This window comes from Equus przewalskii, chromosome 1 (assembly GCF_037783145.1).
Source record: "Equus przewalskii isolate Varuska chromosome 1, EquPr2, whole genome shotgun sequence".
In the NCBI taxonomy this organism is placed as follows: domain Eukaryota; kingdom Metazoa; phylum Chordata; class Mammalia; order Perissodactyla; family Equidae; genus Equus; species Equus przewalskii.
In genome coordinates, this window is record NC_091831.1 from 10,832,283 (window position 1) to 10,853,991 (window position 21,709).

The 21,709-nt window shown below is 46.7% G+C and overlaps 1 protein-coding gene across 29 annotated transcripts in view; it reads right to left on the minus strand.

Annotated features, from left to right (window-relative positions):
• Positions 1 to 21,709, minus strand: part of TACC2 (transforming acidic coiled-coil containing protein 2) — a 210,221-nt gene that overhangs the window by 159,374 nt on the left and 29,138 nt on the right. For 22 of the 29 annotated variants that reach the window (XM_070579050.1, XM_070578132.1, XM_070577892.1 and 19 more), the window contains one exon: positions 13,143 to 13,255. The exons of 4 other annotated variants lie outside the window; for them this stretch is intronic. In XM_070579050.1, the coding sequence (XP_070435151.1) occupies positions 13,143 to 13,255 (113 nt within the window). Of the gene's footprint in view, positions 1 to 13,142; positions 13,256 to 18,447; positions 19,197 to 21,709 lie in introns of those variants that run through there. 3 more of the 29 variants (XM_070579307.1, XM_070578850.1, XM_070579398.1) reach the window with 2 other exon arrangements.

Genomic DNA, 21,709 nt, shown 5'->3' on the forward strand with positions numbered 1-21,709 from the left:
AACTACTATCCCATTAGAGAAGATAGTCGTTTTTATTCACAACGAAGAAAGATCTCTAAAATGTTAATAAGCCCAAGTCAAGGAATTTGGTAGACTGTTCACCTGAATATGAAGGTTTCCTTAATTTTAAGTTAAAACCCACTGGTTGTCTATGGAGAAATGCGAACTACAGTTTTGCTTGTGTGCCTGGATTATGGGGGAGCTTTTATTTTATTTTGACGCTGCAAGGGTATTTTGAACTGGAAGTAGTGGGGAACATATTTTTGTTACATTTCTTCTCGATAAGACTTCTAATGTGTATTAAAGTCATTTTCCTGCCTTAGTCAACACAGTACGAAACAAAGAACACCATGGAATCTTCCCATGATGACTGAAAAATCTTGCAGAGAATTTGGGACATTTCCTGAACAATAAGACATCACCAGCGTCACCTACACGAGACTGAGCCCATATGTACTGAGCTCAAAAAAGTGATTCAGGGTTTCTTTTGAGAATAAGTCCCAGCCATTTCATCACAAATTTCCTTGAAATTTGCCTTTCTGTCATCCCATTGACCTAAATGCAGGGCGGGGGGAGTCAATGAGTCAACATCATGGGGGCCAAGCTGGGTCCATGTTAACCAGATAAAAACCACCCCAGGCTGCTCCCCAGCACTAATGCAGCTGCGGGAACGTGTTTGGGAAGAGTAGCTGCTGTCAAAGTTGCCATCTGAGGCCAGGAAAAGAGAAGAGGCTGCAAGTGTCTGTGATACAAGCTGCTCTGGAGGAAAGAAAATCTACTCGTGCCCACAGCACTCTCTCTCTTATTATTTTTTTTTTCTTGAAAGTCCTTCACATCTATCCCAAAATAAATGCCGAGTGTTTTGCTGCATTTCCATTTAAAACCAGAGAAAGAAACTTGATACGGAGGCTTTTGGGTGTTTTCAGAGAGCCTGGGTTGGAAGGCATCGTATAAAGAATTATTAATGACCACAGGGGCTTGGACTCACGGGGGGCTGGCTACTGCAGGGGACATGGGAAATGAAGGACAGTGATCCCCGAAGATGGAAAGCAACAGAGTAAGTGCTGCTATTGCCCCAGCTGAAGGCCTGGAGGAAGTGGCACAGGGTGGGGGACCCCGCTGAAGCCTGACTGTCTCCTTGACTTGAGGAGATGCAGCTGGGCATCTGGGGAGACCAAGGCAGCCGGAGTTCCCAAGGCAGAGTACCAGAGAAGGCAAAGAGAGAACTCCCGAGACCTGCGCGGTCCTGACCAGCACTACATGTACGGAAACCACCTGAGGCCGCGTGCAGACCGCTCGAACCCTTGAAGCCAACACAGGCCTGGGAATAGTTCCCGCTCTCACCAGCCAGAGCGGAAAATCTCATAATTCACGGGACATCTGTTAGAATACTAAGAAGAGTCTTGCCTCAATAGTGGAGAAAATTAACCCTAGACTAGAGCCTACTCTGGGCCCACCTAACAAGGCTTAAAAGCAAAGATAAAAAGATTAAACTCCAAATAACTGCATCCCAGAGCAAAGGGCAAGGATATTTATAGGAATACAAAAATATCCAGAACCCAAAACCATAAAGTCCACAGTGTCTGGCACGCAAAGAAGCCGGAAAATATGATCCACAACGAAAAGAAAACTCAATCAAGGGCAACTGAGAAATTATGCAGATGATAAAATTAGTACTCAAGGACTTTTAAAAAGAGTTATAACTCTATTCCAAATGTTCAGGAGGCTTGAGGAAAGATTGAGCTTGTTAAGTACAGACATGGAAGATATAAAAAAAAAAACAAATCAAACCTAAATCTGGAAATGAAAACTACAATGTCTAAAATGAAAATCACACTGGGTGGGATTAATAATGGATCAGCCATTCCAGAGAAAAAGATTAGTGAACTGAAGACATACAAGAGAAACTCTCCAAAATGAAACAAGGAGAGAAAAAACTGAAAAAAAAAAAAATCAGAGTGTCAATGAGCTGTGGGATAACTTCAGTCAGCTGAGTATACGTGTAACTGAAGTCCCCAAAGGAAGGAGGGCGATTTAAAAAACTATTTGAAGAAATAATGGCTGAAAATTGTCCAAATATGATATAAACTATAAACCCATAGATCCAAGAATCTAACTAACTCCAAGCACGAGAAACAGAAAGGAACTTACACCAAGGAATATCAGAACCAAACCGCTTAAAACCAATAAAAAAGTGAAAAATATTAAAAGCAGCCAGTGGAAAAAAAGAACAAAAGTAAAGATGATATCAGATTTTTTTTGTTGGAAACGATGCAAGCTAGAATACAGAGGGCAATATCTTTAAAGCAGCAAAAGAGGGGGCCGGCCCGGTGGCGCAGCGGTTAAGTTTGCACGTTCCGCTTCTCGGCAGCCTGGGATTCACCGGTTCAGATCCCGGGTGCAGACATGGCACTGCTCGGCACGCCATGCTGTGGTAGGCGTCCCACGTATAAAGTAGAGGAAGATGGGCATGGATATTAGCTCAGGGCCAGCCTTCCTCAGCAAAAAGAGGAGGATTGGCAGCAGTTAGCTCAGGGCCAATCTTCCTCAAATAAATAAATGAATAAATAAATAAAGCAGCAAAAGACAAAAAAAAAAAAAACCCGAGGCTGGCCCCACGGCCGAGTGGTTAAGTTCGTGCACTCTACGTCTGTGGCCCGGCGTTTCACTGGACCCTGGGTGCGGACATGGCACCGCTCATCAGGCCACGCTAAGGCAGCATCTCACATGCCACAACTAGAAGGACCCACAACTAAAATATACAACTGCGTACTGGGGGATTTGGGGAGAAAAAGCAGGAAAAAAAGAGAGAGAGAGAAGATTGGCAACAGTTATTAGCTCAGGTGCCAATCTTAAAAAAAAGAAAACCCATCTGCCTAGAGCTCTTTGCCCAACAAAATATCTTTCTAAAACCACAGGTGAAATAAAGATTTGTTTTCAGATATACAAAAGCCAAAAGAATCAACCACCAGCAGAGTTATATTTCAAGAAATGTTGAAGGAAGTCCCTCAAGCCAAAAGAAAATAATACCAGATGGCAATTGGGATCTACACAAAAGAAGAAAGAACACCAGAAATGGTAACTATGCATACAAATATAAAGCCTTTTTTCCTTATTATTTAAATCTCTTTTAAAAGATAATTTTTCTAACATAGAAAAAGTTGAAAGAATATTAAACACCTGTATATGCCCATGGATATTCAATAACTATTAATATTCCGCCATATGCACTGCCCTTCATATGAAGTTTTGCCTCTTATGCAAACTGGAAAAAGTCAAAATATTGCTGAACCATTTAAATGCTTCAGTAGCAGATATCATGACATAAGAAAAAAAGATAATTGGCTATGTAACAAAAATAACATATATGTTGGGATTTGTTACATATGTAGAAGTAAAATGTATGACAACAATAGCACAAAGGCTAAAAGGGGAGAAATGGAGGCACACTGTGTAAGCTGTCCAATCTACAAGAGATGGTGTAATACCACTTGAAAGTAGATTGTGATACATTACAGATGTACAGTGCCGATTCTAGAGCAACCACCCAAAACAACACAAGTCATTATGGATAATAAGTCAAAAGGGAGATAAAGTAGGATTATAAAAATAATGAATTTTTCCAAAAGATAGCAAAAAATGAGGTGGACAGAGAAAACACATAACAAGACCGTAGATTTAAACCAACCATATTAATAATCACATTAAATGTAAATGTTATAAACACTCCAGTTACAAGGCAAAGATGTTCACAGTGGATTAAAAAAGCAAGATCAAATATGCTGCCTACAAGAAAAGCAGGTCAAATTTTGCTTAACAATCATAAATAGGTTAGAAGTAAGGGAATGAGGGGAAAAAAGAAATACCATGAAAACACTAACCAAAAGAAAGCTGGTGTGTCTATATTCTATCAGACAAAGTAGATTTTGGAGCAAAGATATTAGCAGGCATAAAGAAGATTGTCATAATGATAAAAAGTTTTTTTCATCAACAGGACGTAAATGTTCTAAAAGTTTATCTAATAACAGAGTTTCTAAATACATGAAGCAAAAACTGATAAAAGGAGAAATGGGCAAATCCACACCTACAGCCTGACGGTTCCACACCCCTTTCTCAATAATTGATGGAACAAGTAGATAGAAAGGCGGTATGGATACAGAAGCTCAGAAAAGCACTATGAACTAACTTGACCTAACTGACATTTATTAAACACTATCCATTAGTGGTAGAAACATTCTTTTCACGTACAAAAGGAGCATTTACAAGACAGACCATATTCTACACACAAAACAAGTCTCAAAAAATTTTAAAAGATTCAAATTATTCAAAGTATATTATCCGGCTACAATGGAATTAAATTAGAAATCAATAACAGAAAGATATCTGGAAAATCCCAACCATTTGGAAATTAAGTAAATAATTCTAAATAGCCCATGAATCAAAGAAGAAATTAAAAGGGAAATTAGGAAGTTTTTCAACCAAATGAAAGGGAAAACACAAATATTAAAATGTGTCAGATGCGGCTAAAGCAGGACTTAGAATGATATTTAATGCACTGAAACATCTATATTAAGAAAGAAGTTCTCAAATCAATGACCTCAGCTTCTACCTTAAGAAACTATAGAAACATTGGTTGCACAACAATGTGAATACACTTAGTACTGAACTGTGCTTACAATTGGGTGAGACAGGAAATTTTATGCTATGCATCTTTTCACCACAATAAAAAAATAATTAAGAAAATCAACAAGTAGGAGGGTATAAAAGAAACCAAATAACAAAGTATATATACTTTTTAATCCCATTTATATGAAGTTCAAGAACTGGCAAAACTAACCAATGGTAGGGTCCAGCCCCGGGGTGTAGTGACTGTCTGGGGTTTGCAGGTTTGGATGCTGGGCACCGACCTAGCACTGCTCATCAAGCCACGCTATGGCAGGGTCCCACATAAAATAGAGGAAGGTTGGCACAGATGCCAGCTCAGCGACAATCTTCCTCACACAAAAAACTAATCAATGGCAATAAAAGTCAAAAAGTTGCTATTCTTGGGCAGTTGTTATTGACTGGGAAGCGGCATGAGAGAATGTTCTGGGCTGATGGAAATTATCTAGATCCAGATCTGGGTGTGATTACACGGACGTATAGCAGTGTAAACATTCCTCAAGCTCTCAGATTTATACTCTTACAATATGTATTTTATTCCAATTAAAAAAAGTAATAGAAAAAAAAAGAAACTATGGAGAGAGTAAAAAGGTCAGCGGTTGCCAGGGGTTGGTAGGGGAGGGAGAGAAAGGATGAATAAGGTGGAGAACAGACTGTTAAGGCAGTGAAGCTATTCTGTATGACACTGTAATGGTGGCTAATGATGCATTTGTCAAACCCACAGAATATACAACACAAAGAGTGAAGCTTAATGTAACTATAGATTTTAGTTAATAATAATGTCTCAATATTGGTTCATTAATTGTAACAAATGTTCCTCACGAGTACAAAATGTTAATAATGGGGAAACTGTGGGAGGAGAGAGGGGTATATGGGAGCTCTCTGTACTGCTCAATTTTTCTGTAAACCTGAAACTGTTCTAAAAAATGGTCTATTAATTATTTAAATATATTTTTATACATATAGTTCTGCAAATAAATATATTGTTTAATATATATGTATATACACACAAAGCTATCCCACAATAAAGAAAGAACTAGAAAAATGAAGAAAGTCTGACGGAAACACTAATATTTTAAGAGCCATTGTCTGTAGATGGTGGGAGCACTGGTGATTTTTTTTCCCTCTACTTTCCACTTTTCTCTGTTTTCCAAGTTGTTACAATAAATGGGTATTATCTCAGAATGGAAAAACACTTCCCTTCTGTTCTTGAAGGCTCTGTTGAAACCAGATGAGCAGAGAGCAGACACACACCTAATCCAGCACATGACCTTCTTTTTCAGCCAGTGTCAAAAGCCAGGGAGCTCACGCCTTCCCTCCCTCCCTCCCTCCCTCCCACTCTCCTCTCTGTGTTTACTTCCTGCCAGAGATAAATAATGAGTCAGAAGCAGGACCCAAGGGGCTGAGGCTGCCCCTGGCTCTGCCTGACACACCTCAGCTTGGCTGAGTGTGAGCAGATCCCAGACTTCACAGAAGTTTGTTTGGAAGGAACAGAATGATACGGCTTCAGAGACACGGGGCTCAGTCATTAGGAGCTGGCCCCAGCCACTGCTCGCAAAACAGATCAGATCGTTTTGATTTTTTTTTTCTGGGTCTGAGAACTAACCTTGTTTATAGGGAAATTAAATTTTAAGGACAAACTGGGGTTTGCCTTCTAATTATGGAGACCACAACATGAGTATTTTCAGACACCAGTGAGATCTCAGCATAATGGCTATGAGCCTGGACTTTGAGTGGCATCAGCTCAAGCTGGATTCTAGTCCCCACTATGCCACGTACTGTCTGTGTGACCCGGGGCAAGTTCCTTAACATCTCTGAGCCTCGGTTTCCTCATCTAGCCCCCAGGACACCTGCATTCATCCACACTGAGCTGCTGGCTGAGGTACGTGTTTAGGACCTGGGTCTGAAGCCCAGCATGCAGTAGACTCAATCCACAAAGGACAGTGGGAGGCGAGGCATGACAGACATCCTTGCCTTTCATTTGAAGCCCACTTTTTCATTTTTTTCAAACTGTCTTTCTACCCTTTCCTAAGCTGCTGTTACCCAAACACGAAGGGGTTTAGTTCCAAGTAGGAGTTTGTATTTTTGAAAAAGCCAAGAGGTTGAGCTTAATGAATAAGCTACATCTCTTCTTTCCCACATTAAAGAAGTTCTGAAATTTCCTATTTGAGAGGCTAGCGAGTCTAGTCGTCCCTAAATTCTGTTTCCCATAGGTCTATAATAATTACAGCTCTTCCCTCTGCCTGGGACTCTCTTCTTTTCCCCCACAAACCCCTCCTTCTACTCCCCGAGACTGCGTCTGTGACCACGGAACTCGGCAAATATACCTGGGTCAGCCAGTTTTTCACATCTCAGCAAATGGTCCCGTCAACCCGGTTGCTCAAGCCCAAACGTCAGGAATCTTCCTGGGTTCTTCTCTCTCTCCTTCTAAGACCAACCTGCCAGCAAGCCCTGGCATCTCTGGTTCCCAATTATCCACAATATTCAGAGCTACACAGTTCCTCCATCTCCGCTGCCTCGCCTTAGTCCGCGCATTCTCAGTGGGCCAGAGTCAGACCAGGAGCACGAACACTGGCTCTTGGGAGGCGGAAAAAATCTCAGCTATGACAATGTTTGTGGCCTCCGAAGGCCACAAGAAATAAGCATGTGCACTACATCCATGGGGTTGAAACTTCTCGGGGAGGCAAGGCAGTCAGGAAGAAAAGGTCTATAAAGATTGCTGTTGGGGGCAGGGGTGGGTGATAACAGTAAGGTCGAGAATCCCTTCCCTAGCTCAAGGCACCACTGCGTCCCGCCAGGGTCCTGCAATGGGCTCTTCTCTGACCTCGTGGCCTCTAGTCCTGCCCCCTTGCATTCTCCATTTAGCAACCAGAGAGGTCCTGTTAAAACAGAAATCGGTTCATGTCACCTAAATCCGGATTCCTCTCCACGAGACCCTATCCTGGCCTGCCCTCCTCCCCACCTCTCCCTCCCTCCTGAGCCTCTGTCTGTTTCTCTAACACACCAAATTCATTCCCACCTCAGGCCCTTTGCACTGCCTGTCCCACCACCTGGATCTTCCCATGCTTGCCACCTTTTTGCCCTTCCAGACTCACTTCAGATATCACCTCCTTCCCTGACTATCTAATCCAGCGGTTCTCAAACTTCAGGGTACATCAGAGTCACCTGGAGGGCTTGTTAAACACAGATTGCTGGGACCACTCCTAGAGGGTCTGAGTCAGTGAGTCTGGGGTGGGGCCCAAGACCATGCATTTCTAATAAGTCCCCAGGTGATGCTGAGCGGGGAACCTCACTTGAGAACCACCAGTTTAACGTAAACATCCCTTCCTGTTACCGACCAGCACCACACGCCAGCTGGGCGTCTTTCCGAGCCCGGAGTACCTGAGAGCATCTGACACTACAGTCTCCTTTCCCGCCCAGAAGAGCCCCCGGGGCTCCCGCTGTCTACTGCGTCCCCAGCGCCCAGCACAGCGTCAGACCCAGAGCAGACGCTCAGTAGATACTCCTTGAGAGAAGAAAAATAGAGACGAGAAGGGAGGGAGGCAGAGTTTGACGTATGCTAATTACCCCCAGGTTCTGAGCCTTAATTTTCACGTTCACAGAAGAGCAGACAGAAGCTGGCTACCGTGATTGGCCTGCGGGGGACCCCGGTCAGTGTTTCCCACAATTTATCATAAGGATCACAGGGGCTTCTTATTAAAAACAGGTTTTGGGGTCTCACTCCAAATCGACTGGACCAGACGATTCAAGGGAGGGGCCAGGAAACGGGGTATTTTAACTGGCAATAAGGCAGCCCTGGTGACGGGTCACTATTTCACTGATTTCCCTGCTCAGAAGAATCCCCGAGGGTGCTTACTACAAACACAGCCTCCAGGCTCCACATTTGGCGACTCTGATTCAGAGGGACTAGCGTGGGGTCTAGGAATTTATTTAACGATCCCCCAGGTAAATCTCTCGATCTGGGGAGACTGGAAAACACTGCTGCATGTGAGTTCGTTGGCTACCCTTCTCCCCAACCCTGATCTGTTCCTATGCTCTTAAACACAACGTCACAAAAATAAGCACTGGAATGAGCCGACCCATCTGAGAAGAACTCGTGTCAATGACCGAAACCACCATGAGGATACCATAGGACTTGGGGCCATTATGCTCTACTGTCACCCCATCAAACCGTCACTCCTCCCTAGGCCGGGGCCCAGATTAACTAAAGGCCAGTCCAGCATGGTTCCCGCTAGACTTGATGCTCTTTCCTTCCACGTGGCTAAAGCTGGTCGGAGCGTCCCTGGAGCAGCTCTCACAGGGACGTCCCAGGTTCTGATGTTGCATCTTCCTTTTGGGTTCTTGGCCCAGAACCTTAGCATCTTCTTTGACTCCACCTCCTCCACCCACACCCGGGCTGTCACCAGGTTCTGTGGGTTCTACCTCGGGGTGGTTTCCCAGCCACCATTCCTCTACCATAAGGGCATCCCTTACTGCTCTCCCAGCCCTCGCCTCCAGTGCACCAACCTGAGCCCCTAAATTCATGTCTGAACTCTTTCCTTCATGCATAAACCCTTGTTTAAATGCAAACAAACCAACTGCAAAGCACTTCCCCAGCTTCCTGTTCCCTGCAGGATAAAATCTCAGCCCCTCCCCTGACCTCCTCAGTCTGGCTTCTCTTCTCCAATCTTGTTGTTAGTGAACACTCAGCCCCGAGGTCTGGGCTCCCTTCCTGCTCAGCCACAGAGAGGTCCGAGTCAGGAATTCTGCCCCTACCTGGAATGGCCTCTATAGCTGTCCCCTTTAGCTCAGGTACCCCCCCCCCCCAGGAGACTCTCCTCATCCAATCCAGCCCTTGGAGTAGGGTGCTTCTTCCAACCCCAACAGCACGGAGCCCGGGGCAGTGGCACAGCTGTGTGGCATAGTGCAACGGCTCTCATAGTGCTGGTGGTCCCTGCACCAGCAGCATCAGCATCCCCTGGGAACTTGTTAGAAATGCTCATCCTCAGGCCTCACCCCAGCCCTACCGAAACCGAATCTCTGGAGGAGAGGCCCAGCAATCTGTGTGTGGACCAGCCTTGCGGGTGGTCCTGATGCCTGCTCACGTCTCAGAAGCAGCAGACGATGGTTAAGACTCTAGGCCTGCTGAGTTTCCAGTCCTCCTTCAGCGACAAACATGCTGGAAATTCACTAGGAAACCCTTAGGGTCACTCCCTGGGACAAGTCATTCATCTCTGAAATATTGTCTATACTTTCCTTGGAAGAATGAGCAAGTTCGATATTGAAGCACAGGAAATGGTCACTAGCCAACAAATTTTTACTACAAAAATGATAGTTTCCTCTGGTGCAATCTAACAGCTTCATTACCTGGGGAAAGATTGTATGATAAGACCCGTTGTGTTTTGAGGGTTTAAAAGGAAAGGACTGCCCATCTGTGGTTGTTGGTACCCCCAAGGAGGGAAAGCCTCCTTGAAAGGGATGGACCCAGAATCAGCCCAGACACAGGCGTCCAGGGCAGCTGTCTCAGGGGTGTACTTTGCTGGGTAGTAAGAGGCACAACCTGGGGTTAAGCTTCGTCCCAGGTGAGCAGGATCATGCCCCTCAAGAGAGGAGGGTCTTGCTCAGGATGGCATCAGGGAGGCGCCGCCCAGCTTCTGCGGGGTTTGGCCTACGCAGGGCTAAGTTACAACAGCGACACCACATGGCAACTGGAAAGCAAGGCAGTTCAGCTGAGGGGCCTCCCCACGTGGATGAAGAACTTACCCCCTTGGGGGATGTATAAACCCAGTTCTCATGTGGTTCAGAGGGAGGAAGAGCCTTGAGGAGAAAACACTGGACTTTCTACCACTAAGACACAGACGCCATAGGGCTCCAAGCCTCGGTCTCGCCATCGCTAGAGGAGAGATCACGCCCGTGCAGAGGGACGCTATTTGGAAATAGTAACACATGCCTTTCTCCTTATTTATTCCCTTGCCTCCAGGTCCAGCTGGAGCCACTCCAGGCCTTTCTGTGTTTTCTCGCTGGGCTTTTTCCAAGTAGAAAACAGAAGCAGTTTGAGGTCAATGGTTTTTCCCATCTTTTGTAAAAACCTATAATACATCCTTTGAAGAGAAAAAGCTGGTTATCCAATGAGGTAGAGAGAGAAGGCAAATGCATTTTAGAAGGAAGAGAGGGCAGGAAAAGGGTTTAGAAAGGGTCTGAGGGTGCTTCCCTGCTTCCTGACCGTGTCCTCAGGCTTACCGGGGGAGGAGCACAGAGAGGTGAAGGGAATGGCCATGGGGCTCCCGGCCTCACCAAAGATGCCCACCCACCAAAGGTGGCATGAAAGCAGCACAGCCACAGGGCCCGAGGGACAGCGTAGCCCAGACCGGTGGGCATCTCGGTGGTGATGGGGTGGGGAGGGGACGGACGGATGATGGCCTCAATACACGGGGTCAGGAGAGGGGGTCCCAAGGATGGCTGACAAGGGCATTCCCACCAGCCTAGCAGAGGAAGGAGATGCAGAATCAGAAGTGAATTGACTTAGAGAAAATAAAATTTTATTTTGTACGCATACAGCATTGGGCATAGTGTCTGCTGCCCATCTGGGAAATGAATGTTGAATGCTATTGTCATCATTACTGTGGATGCCCATGGCGTGCCCCCCTGAAATAGTACATCTCTCTTCCTATAAACATCCTGACTCCACGACAGACCCATTGTCAGCCCTGGAGAACAGGAGCCAGGCCACCTCTTGATAGTTTGTTAGTTGATAGTTTTAGTAAGTCCAGGGCCCTGTAGGACAGACACGCTCGCATTTATGGAGGAGAACTGTGTCTCTAATCGTCAGCAGGAAGTTGCTTCCCTGGGCCTGCTCTTAGAAACCCCCTCTTCTATGCTCAATTTGCATGCCAACGAGAGGCAAGTCTTCTTCAAGGGAAAAATAATAATTGACCAAAGCTGAGGAAAAAGACACAAAAGACCTTTGAGCTTCTATTAGTCCTCGACCCAGCTGCGACCCAGGCCCCAAATAACTCTCAAGCCTCTCCAGAGATCCCAGAGCCTCAGGCAGATGAGGAGGGAAGAGCTGGACCTTGGGTCGCAGCCAGCAGTGACTTCTGTTGTGCAGAGTACCCGAAAAGATGAATCCCTCCATTAGTTTCATGACCATCTGGAGCCAATTGAAATGAGCCATCCGGTCTCATTAGGGCCAAATATTAAAACCCTTGTCCAGTGACCCTGATAAAAAAAGTTTGTGAAAATGGTACAGTCATGGGGGTCTGGGAGGCAAAGGAGACCCCCCTTTTGCAGAGAAGAGAGGTCAAAGGTGCTGTTCAAGGCATATTCTGTGATTTCCTCAGCAGAAAGAACACTCTGCCCCATCTGATCACCATTTCCCTACAGAAATCTATTGTTTATGCCAAAAAGTTCGAAGTGCATCCTCTGGAAACCACAGAACCGGAGCCACCCGGAAAATCACACCAGCCAGGCGTGGAAATTCCTGCCACCAGGGGTCGCTCTTACTTACCCGTGACCGTCTGCAGCCTAAGGCTGAAGCAAAAAAATGTTGATGCGACTCTTAAGGGGAAAAGCTCTTGCTGAGCATTTGTGACCCAAAGTTTCATTGTCTGTTATCTACGACGGCGGGGGGGTGGGTGTCTATCATTTCATTTTGCATTTTTGTTCTTTGGAACTCCTGTTCATTTGTTTTTAAGGCCTGTAATTACAGTCTCCGGGAAGCTGGGCTTCAATCCTTCAGGAGGGTTTTTCTAACCAGATCCAAGGCCTATTCACACACCCAGCCCACAAGCACTTATTAATTGCCTCCAGTGTTCCTGGCCTCTGTCGGTTCTGGGGACTGAATTTTCATGTCTGCTGGCCCTCTGCTTGTGAATGCCCCCAAGGCCGTGGGTGGTGAGCACTCCACGGGAAGATTCTATTGGACTTCTTCCCAGCAGCCGCGGCAGGGAAATCAGGACCTGACTCTGGGTCATAATGAGGAGCCACTGGGCGATGGGCCACACCTGCATGGCCACATTCCGCTGTGACAGTGTGGCCTCGTGGGTTTCTGGAATTCATCCGCCACCCTCCCTGGGACTGAGGGCGTGGCCCTTTAGTAATTGTCCTTTGAGTCCCCTGTCTCATCATCCAGTGCCCACATAGGCTACCATGCTGGACCTATGTCCTATGCAGACCCCAACTTGGCCACAGATTAGATCCCCCGAGAAGCCCCTGGGCAGCCCTGATCGTTTTCACTGTGAGTTCTGACGACGGAGATAAAGCACCCGGAGCGCTGCTGGAACGGGAGCCTGTAATTATTAATTTCATCTTTGGGAGACATTAACTTTCCAATCATGCAGGTCCAGGCAATCACAAACAGGTGTATGAGCCACTGCTTCGAACATCTCACCACGGATCCTTTTTTTAAGGGTAAATTTTCCAAAAGGAATGGAGCACACACATGCATAGCCACGGAGAGCTGGCCCCACTGGGCCGTGTCAGTCCCCCATCCCACCTCCTACCTGGGCAAGGCCCCACGCTCAGTGCTTCCGGGCTTCTCCTCTGGCTTCCCCTTTATGTTTGGGCTGTTCCCAGGTGGATGCACGGATCTTGGACTCTGAGCAGATGAAGGCCTCTGAGCCAGAGGAAAGAGAAATTGGAAATGAAATCAAATAGGAGCCTCTGAAAACACAAAAACATTTATCAATGGGCCACTGACCACAACACTCAAGGGCAAAGTTGTTCATTTGCTTTATCATCCCACTGAGCTCTGACTGTGTGCCGGCACTGAGCCACGCTTGGAGGATGAATGATGAGCACAGCCACACAGGGCCCCTGCTCTCACCCAAGGCAGGAGAAACAGTTAAACCAGTGAGTTTCTAAGAAACCAAGACGGGGGACACCTGCCACACTTCGGGGCTCATCTGCTCCTTGGAGAAAGTGGGGATATTTAACTTAAGATCTTAAGGTGATCAATTCGTTTGTGGCACCAACTAGATGAAAATACATTTTCTTTCTCCTGTGCCCCATGGTTTTGCCTACCAGAATTCAGCTGGAAACGTGAAGAAAAAAAAAAACTGAAGGAAGAAAACGATGAGCCTTTGGAAATTTGGGGCCACCCATTTCAGGTCCTAACTGATCTGAGAGGTGGTCCCCTTCTCTTTAACTCCCACAATAAGCTTGTCTGCTGTTTAATTGATTTTTAAAACCAAGATGCAAAAATATAAAGGACAGTCAAAACTTCAAATCACAGGACAGAAAGAGATGAGACATTTTAAAAGCTCAGATTAAGTGATGCTCATTTAAGTATGATATAAAAACCAGAGGCCGGCCCTGTGGCCCAGTGGTTAAGTTCACGCGCTCCGCTTCGGTGGCCCAGGGTTTCGCTGGTTCAGGTCCTGGGCGTGGACATGGCACTGCTCGTCAGGCCATGCTGAGGCGGCATCCCACATGCCACAACTAGAAGGACCCACAACTAAAATATACAACTATGTACTGGCGGGATTTCGGGAGAAAAGGCAATTAAAAAAAAAAAAGATTGGCAACAGTTGTTAGCTCAGGTGGCAATCTAAAAAAAAAAAAATATGATATAAAAATCAAAAATAGGGAGAGGGCTTCTATACACCCCAAGCAGTATTTCCCAAAGCAGCAGGGGTCTGCGATTTTGTCTTCCCAGACCAGACACTGGTCCCTGAAGCCCCCTCTCTGAACAACAAACAAGCCCTCCTTTGGCGCCGGCTCTGCCTTCTTCTAAGGAACTGTTCCACCCATATCCTCTGTCCCGGAGGTTCTCGTGGAAATGGCGATCAGCGAGCCCGACACCCCTGCCCATCAGGGTGTGCACAAGACTCGGGTCAAGCCAGGTCCTTCTGCAAAACTCCCCAAAGAACCAGAGGGACAAGAATGTGGTGGTGGGTTCTGCAGAATGTGAATGCAAGAGTTACTGGCAGCCTTGTGTCTAGCAGCCTCTGCAGCCAGAGAGACTGGAGCCAGCAGGCAGAGAAAAGCTGATGAGAGACAGAGGGAGAGGGTCCTTGTGCTGTCAAGACCTTGGCTCCACTTGGCCCTGGGGTCCAGCCTCATTCTGCCTTTTCCATCCAGAGGTTACGTGAGATCTTCCTCCCTGTTTGCCTTAGCTGGTACCGGCTGGATTTCTGTCACTTGCAAGCACAAGAGTATATTCCATAGATGACTAGACGAGCTTTGAGGGAAACAAAGTGTTCTCTGGTCAAATAGGTTTAAGAAGCGCTCCGTGATGCAGCCCTCTTTTAGAAATTCAGGATGCACGTTAGCATTGAAGGTTCTGAGAAGTTCTGGAGTAAAATAACATTGAACTTAACCCAGGGTTTCCCAAAGTTTCTTGACCACAGGACCCTTCGTTCATGGGCCACCTGTTAACATCTCATAGAGCTAGTGTTCCGTGGCACCTGCTTTTGAGGACAGTTTCTCTCCACCTTGTTTGAATCTGGCCGATGATCCAAATCCTCAGAGCAGGGCGGCCCCTAGCCTGTGCGGCGCCTTTGTGGAAAGTGGAAGGTGGTGCTCCTCTGGGCAGGCACATGGCTTGTGAGTAGTGCCTTTGTGTGAATTAGAAAAGCTTCTCTTTCCTCCAGCACATGGAGCTCAGACCTAGGCACGTGGCTTGCTGGGTACTTGGGAGAAACCAAGCTCCATGACCTCCAGCTCTGTCCTCGAGGAGCCCCATCTTGTGGGCAACGCGGTGGAGATGGGCACCAGGGGCCAGGCAGGAGGAGCTCCTCCGGGCTTCATGGCGCTCCCTGCGGCTCCCTGCTGGAAATCTTGTCTCTCCCCTCAGGGAACACTGCTCTCCCACACAACCCCAGAGAGAGACCCAGCTCGGTCCTGCCCATTAAAGAGGGCAGCTGGAGATGCAAAAAGCATCTCCTGAGCCCAACAGTTCACCAGCGGCGCCTATGCACCCTGATCCAGCGAGATTATTTGATGAATAACTCATTTCACCCAGACCTTCCAAAATGTAACATTTTATTTATTGATTTGTTGATTCATTCAATCTCCTAAGAAACATTCATCTAAAGCCTATCACGTGCCAGAACCAGTGCTAGAAGTGGGGGCTCCAAAAATGAGTAAGACTCCATCCCTGCTCTCGAGTTGCTCAGTCTAGGGACCCACAGACCCCAGCGCTGTGACCACAGAGATGCGAACACGGGGGCACCCAAGGAGGAGAGCCAGGCCCCCCAGGAGGGAGGGGCCCCACCCGCCCACCTCCATCAACCTCTAGGTTGGGGTTGTTGTGAGCTAATCTGGGGAGCTTCCGAGGGACAATGGGGTGCAAATCCTCCGCCTGACCTGAACCTGGGGGTCTTCTAGTGACCTTGAACCTTCTGTTGGATGGGCTGCCGTCCTTGACCTTCAGACACAGCCTGAAGAACAGCTTAGCTTCGCCTATGTTTCCCCCACCTGGTGCATTTCTCTGTGTGACTGGCTGCTGGCGTTCCCCCAGTGGCATCTGCATAAAAATATAGAAGATGCCTCAACTCTCAGGGGCCCAGGCGTTCCAGTGCTAACAGGAATACTACAGTTAGAAAATTTCCATTCACTTCTGCTGAGACAGTGTGTGGGGGAAAATAACAACACAACAACAACAATAATAACTTCTGCTTATTTAACTTAGGAGGTGCTAGGCATTGAGCCAGTAGCTTTCCATAAACCACGTCGTTGGATCTTCGCAGCAGCCTTATGAGAAAGATGTTAATCATGTCCCTGTTTAGAACTGAGGCTTTGAGAGGTTAAGTAACTTGGCTGATATCACACAGCCGCAGAGTCTGGGTAGATCTGATTCTCTCTGACCCAGAGCGAGGACAGGCCTCTCTGTTTGATCCCTGCAGTGGGGGATACTGAAGGAGGGAGAGAGAGCTGGGGCTGATTCCTCACCTAAGAGGGGGGCTGCTGACCCCCGGCTGGCTGGACCCTTTCCTGAAACGAGAGCCCCTGGCCTGGCCTGGGGGCCTCAGTCTCCTGATCTGTGAATCTAGGAGGATAATCACCCCCAGAGGACAGTATCCAGACAGTACAAACTTCAAATCACCGTAAATTCAGACTCCAAGTGCTCCTGATCCTCCTGAGCAAGGTTCTTTCTCTATGTAACATCACTACCTTCGGATGCACGATTTAAAAAATTTACTACGATAACTCAAGAATGACAGTACAGAGGGAGTGACACTTTTATATCAGGGTCCTGAATTTTTAAAATCATAACCCAATTCCTACTTGCCTAACTGTCATGCCGGCCTCAGCTCCAACCCCTTCCGCAGCCAGGCCTCCCCTTCCATCACCAGACGATCTGCCATGAATTATTCTGCAACTAATTTAACAAATAAATCTCCTGCCCTTTCTTCTACGATCAAGGTCACTTTAAAGTAATTCTGGAAAGACGTTGACATGTCTAACGCCCCAGACAGATGCAAACAACAGATGGAACAAGGAGACAGATCTTTGCTCTGACTAAAGGAGAAAAAAGGGACCACATGCTCCGGTTCCTCAGGCTAAGGAAATATAACATGGGCTCAGATCCGTCTTTGAAGAAAAAAGAGTCCACCTTTCTCCCTTTTCAACCCCACTCTTCTTCCTAATAAAAAGCTAATCTGCAAGAAGAATACCAGTTCCCTCCAACAAAACCATATCTGGATGGAGTTAAAATGAAAGCGAGAATACTATCCATGGGAATGGCACATTGCACTTTTCAAAGTGCTCTGACATCCATCCGAGTCGTACCAAACCCCTGTGAGCTAAACAGGCAGGTAAAGTAATGTTTTCCATTTTCCAGATGAGAAACAGAGGGTTGAGTGGCTTGGCCAGGTCTTTTGCCTTGAAGTCCAATGCTCTTTCCACAATAATAATAACACCCAACACATACATAGCACTTTTTCTGCTATAAAAATAATAGCAAATTTATTATTACGAACACTTTCTATGTGCCAAGTATTATTCTTTTAAGTGCTTTACTTATTTAAACTCATTCAATCCTTACAACAACCCTATTTTACAGATAAGGTCACTTAGCACAGAGAGGTCAAGCCACTTGCCCAAGGTCACAGTGTGGAAGTGGTGGAGCCAGGACTTGGACCCAGAGGGTTGGAGGCAAGAGCCCGTGCTCTTGAGCTTTACCTTATACCGCCTCCCCAGACAGTGGGAATAGCTGCCTACGATCCCTGACATCTTCCTGCCACGCTCCAAGTAACTAAAACAACTGGACATTTATGAATAATGTGGTACAGGAGCCTAGATTCAATGCCCAGAATAGCACCTGGCACAGAGGGGCACTTCATAAATATTTGTTGAATGTTTGAAAAATAGATTATTCCCGTTCAGTCTGGTAGCCACTTCAGTGAACGGGGGTGGGGAGCACACCCGGTCCTCAGAACTCTCGCTTTTGCTACATTTCCCACCGTGTCTTTGAGGCCTCCGTCCAGTTTCCCCATCCTAGCAACGGTCCTAAGCCCTGTTGCTTACACGATCTCAAGGGGTCTGTTGTGTCAACAGACGTCACTGCAAAACAGCACACGTTTCTAAAGTTACCCTTCCACTTCCAAAGCGCGGGCTGGAAAAAAAGCATTGGCAACCCTCCACATGACAAACTGACTTGTCAAGTTGCTTCTTCCAATCTTTCCTTTGCTGCCACTGCTTGGGTAAACAAACAGCCTTTCTTTGGCTCTGGAATGCTCCAGACCCTGGGTCTATTTTAAAGCAATTTCAAACAGTCACAGCAACTTTCCAGTCCTGAAAAAAATACACTTTATCAAGAGCTAAAGTGTTTCACTACCGAAAAAAAAAATCCCTTCACCTTACCTCTTAAATGTGTTCCCTCTCTCTAGACCTCGGCTTACTGGTCAGGCCGAGAAAGAGGCTTAATTAACATGGTTAGATCACGACCAGAGTGTCTTGCCAACTCGCCCACTCTTTGAACAGGCTTCTGGGAGCAGTGTGACTGCAGGTGAATGCTGGGAAGTAGACCAAAGGTCGTCCCCATGGCGCTGGGCATCGGGTTTCAGAAACAACTGCCAGGCTGCCAAATATGGAGGAGCAACACATGTTCGGGGCTGGGGCCTGCGGGCTGCCCATCTTCCCCGTCAAGAGAGGGCAAATGGTCAGACCAGTTCTGCTAGATCCCAAACATTTCTTCCCCTCCAAGGTGAAAATGAGAGGCGGAAGCCGCTCACTCCTACTGGCAGCAGACGACACCAACAGCCCCAAGGCTCGGCCCGCAGGTACTCCGTCAGGCCAAGAAGGGAGGCCCCAAGGTGGAATTTTAGGCTTTCCCGAATGGAATGTTTCTGATGTAGTATGGTAGAAAACCAACCTTTGGAGTCAGAGAGAGCTGGGTTTGAATCCCCAATCTTTAAAAGATGGAGGAAATAAGAGACTCGAGCTGGCAGTGAGATCTTGTTGACTCTGCCTCGTGTCTGGGAAGCACTGAGTCTACATTCTAGGTCGACACAGAAGCTTTAAAGAGATGGGCTAAGACGTTGAGTTTGGAGGAAGCTGGAGGAAGAAAAAGTGGGAATTCTCTGTACTATCTTTGCAACTTTTCTGTAAATCTGAAAATAGTCCAAATAAAAGTTTAATTAGGAAAAAAAAGACACAATTCCTACCCTCCTGGAACTTACAGTTTAGTGAACGAGTGAGAAACACGCATCCAATAAATAGTATCTATCTTCCCCTCCTCAAAAGCATCTGGGTCAACAGCGGTAGGGTGACCCCAAAAGGACCCAGGAGCCCCACAGATGCCAGAGTTGACGTGTTCTGGCATCTTTAGTTTGCAGGGAAATGAAAACCTTTAAGACTTCAAAACACTGCTCAACAATAATGCCCTGTATGTGTTTAATATTTTAGAAGCAATATAATTTAAAGAGAGCTGGACCAGTTCAGAAAACCCAAATCATTTCACCTCTTGGAGCCTGTTTCTCCATCAGTAAAATGGGGACCACAGTCCCTGGCCTGCCTGCCAAGGTGGGTGACAGGGCCACCTTGTCAATATGGCTAAGAAGTGTACAAATGGTGAGAGAGTCTCTTTATTCGAAGAGTTGGGTTTGTCAGGATGGTCTACAGTGTCCTGTGATTTTTACTGCTTTATATTTGAAATGCAGACATAAACCTTACTTTTCGCTCCTCTAGAATTCCTACATCCACCCAGTTTCACGCTAGAGCAGCACAAGGCTTGACTCAAGAATAAGGTGCAGTAGTTAAATCCAAGCTTTTCACTGCTTATTTAGCTGTAAGCTGTCAGGCTCTATGCCTCCAGGACCATATCTGGAAGATGGGGATCATAATTATTGAGTTGTTTTGAAGGTGAAATAAAATAATGCACAAGAAGCACTCAGCACAAGGTTAGACCATAGTAAACACTCACAGATGCTAGTTATGATTATTACAAAGAAGAAACTGATTCAAAACTCATTAATTAAAGGCCCCAGTGGCTATCTCAGAGCTAAAGCAGTTAATCAGATTCTTCAGAAGATGCATCCGGCCCAAACCTGGAGCCATGGAGTTCACAAACTTTAATAATCGTTGCAGTGAAAATTAGCACCACACCCTGGGCTGGGTGATTCCTGCAAGAGAGGCTGTGGGAGCGGACGGTCACAATAAAGGAGCTCTCCACTGCTATGAACGTCGAGTTCGTGCTGGTTAATTGTCTCTTTGCTCAATTTCTTTCTCATTAAATGCAGTTAAGTCATCCCAGATGCCTACCTTCCACCAGTAGAATATGAAAGATGCTATTTCTTTCAGCGTTGGTTTCATGCTGTTGTAATGTTGGCTTTCTCAGAAACTAAGGAAAATACTTCCCAGTTCAACTCGGAGCCCCAAGCATTTGTAGCTTTAAACAACACAGGCGCATACTTACAGGCTGTGTATCTACCAAGAGAAATACTGATCCCACAGTGCCTGGGCCACAGCCAGCCTCAGCCTGCAGAAACGTGCTCCATCACGTTTCTGGGTCATCGCGACTCCAGGGCTGGGTCACGTAGCACAGATTCTCCTGCTCTCCTGGCCCTCTGTTCCATGGATGTCAGAGAATTCCATAACCTGAGGCCACAGTGCTGAGGTCGCCTTCAGAAACAAACCTCAGGCCTGGGCTGTCTCTTGGATGCTGAGCCAGGAACCAGGGGGACCTGCCCCGAGGAAGCCTGGGCTGGGTGGGGGAGGCATGCGAAGTCACCTGCTCTCAATTCTCCAGGTCCCATTTATTTCCCACTCATCCTTCAACTCTGAGCTCCAACAGCAGCTCCCCGGGAGAGCCTGCCCTGACGCTCAGGGCCAGGCCAGCTGTCTTTGCACTTGCCTTCTTGCTGCATAGCATTGACCACAATTTCTACAGCTGAAATTCATTTTTTTTCTGAGACTCTAACTACAGAAACATATAGACACTGGAATGGCTTTCGAAAAGTTTCAGCCATCAGAAGAGACCTCCTCATCTCGCCCTCCTCCCACCCTCATGATTCCCAGGTATGTCTGCTTCTGTCTTTTCTCCACCAATGCCCAATGGTGGAAGTGTCTCTCCTCTAAGCCCACCCCTGCTCCCATCCTACTCCCTCTCAAACACTCAAGGCCAGCCTTCCTTCAGCTGACCCTTCCCTTCCCTGTCCTTCATTGATCTCTGCCTCTCTCCCTCATTCTCAAGAACACACAGGAATCTAGTATCTTCAGGCTTTAACTAAATCTTTCATGCAACTCTCTCCTCTAGCTACTGTCCCAATATGCTGCTCCCTATTTAGAAAAACTTCTTGGATTAGCTACACACCTCTTGCCACAGCCTTATGTCCAATTCCCTCATCAACCCTCCCCCATCCAGCCTGCACCCCTGTCATTCCACTGAAACTGTGCTCGTCAGGGGCCTGCAGGGCAATATGAGGTTTTCCTCATCACCAGTGGCTTCCATCTTGCCAAATCAACGGAGAGGTGTCTGTTCCTTGTTTCTCAGAAGCACCTGTCATACCCTCTCTACCTCTTGACATTCTCCTCTTATGTTCTCCCAGGTCCCTCATTTTCCTTTGTCTTCAGCCAGCTCCGACTCCTTCAAAGACTCCCCCTTCCCCCAGGCTCATGTCTAAAT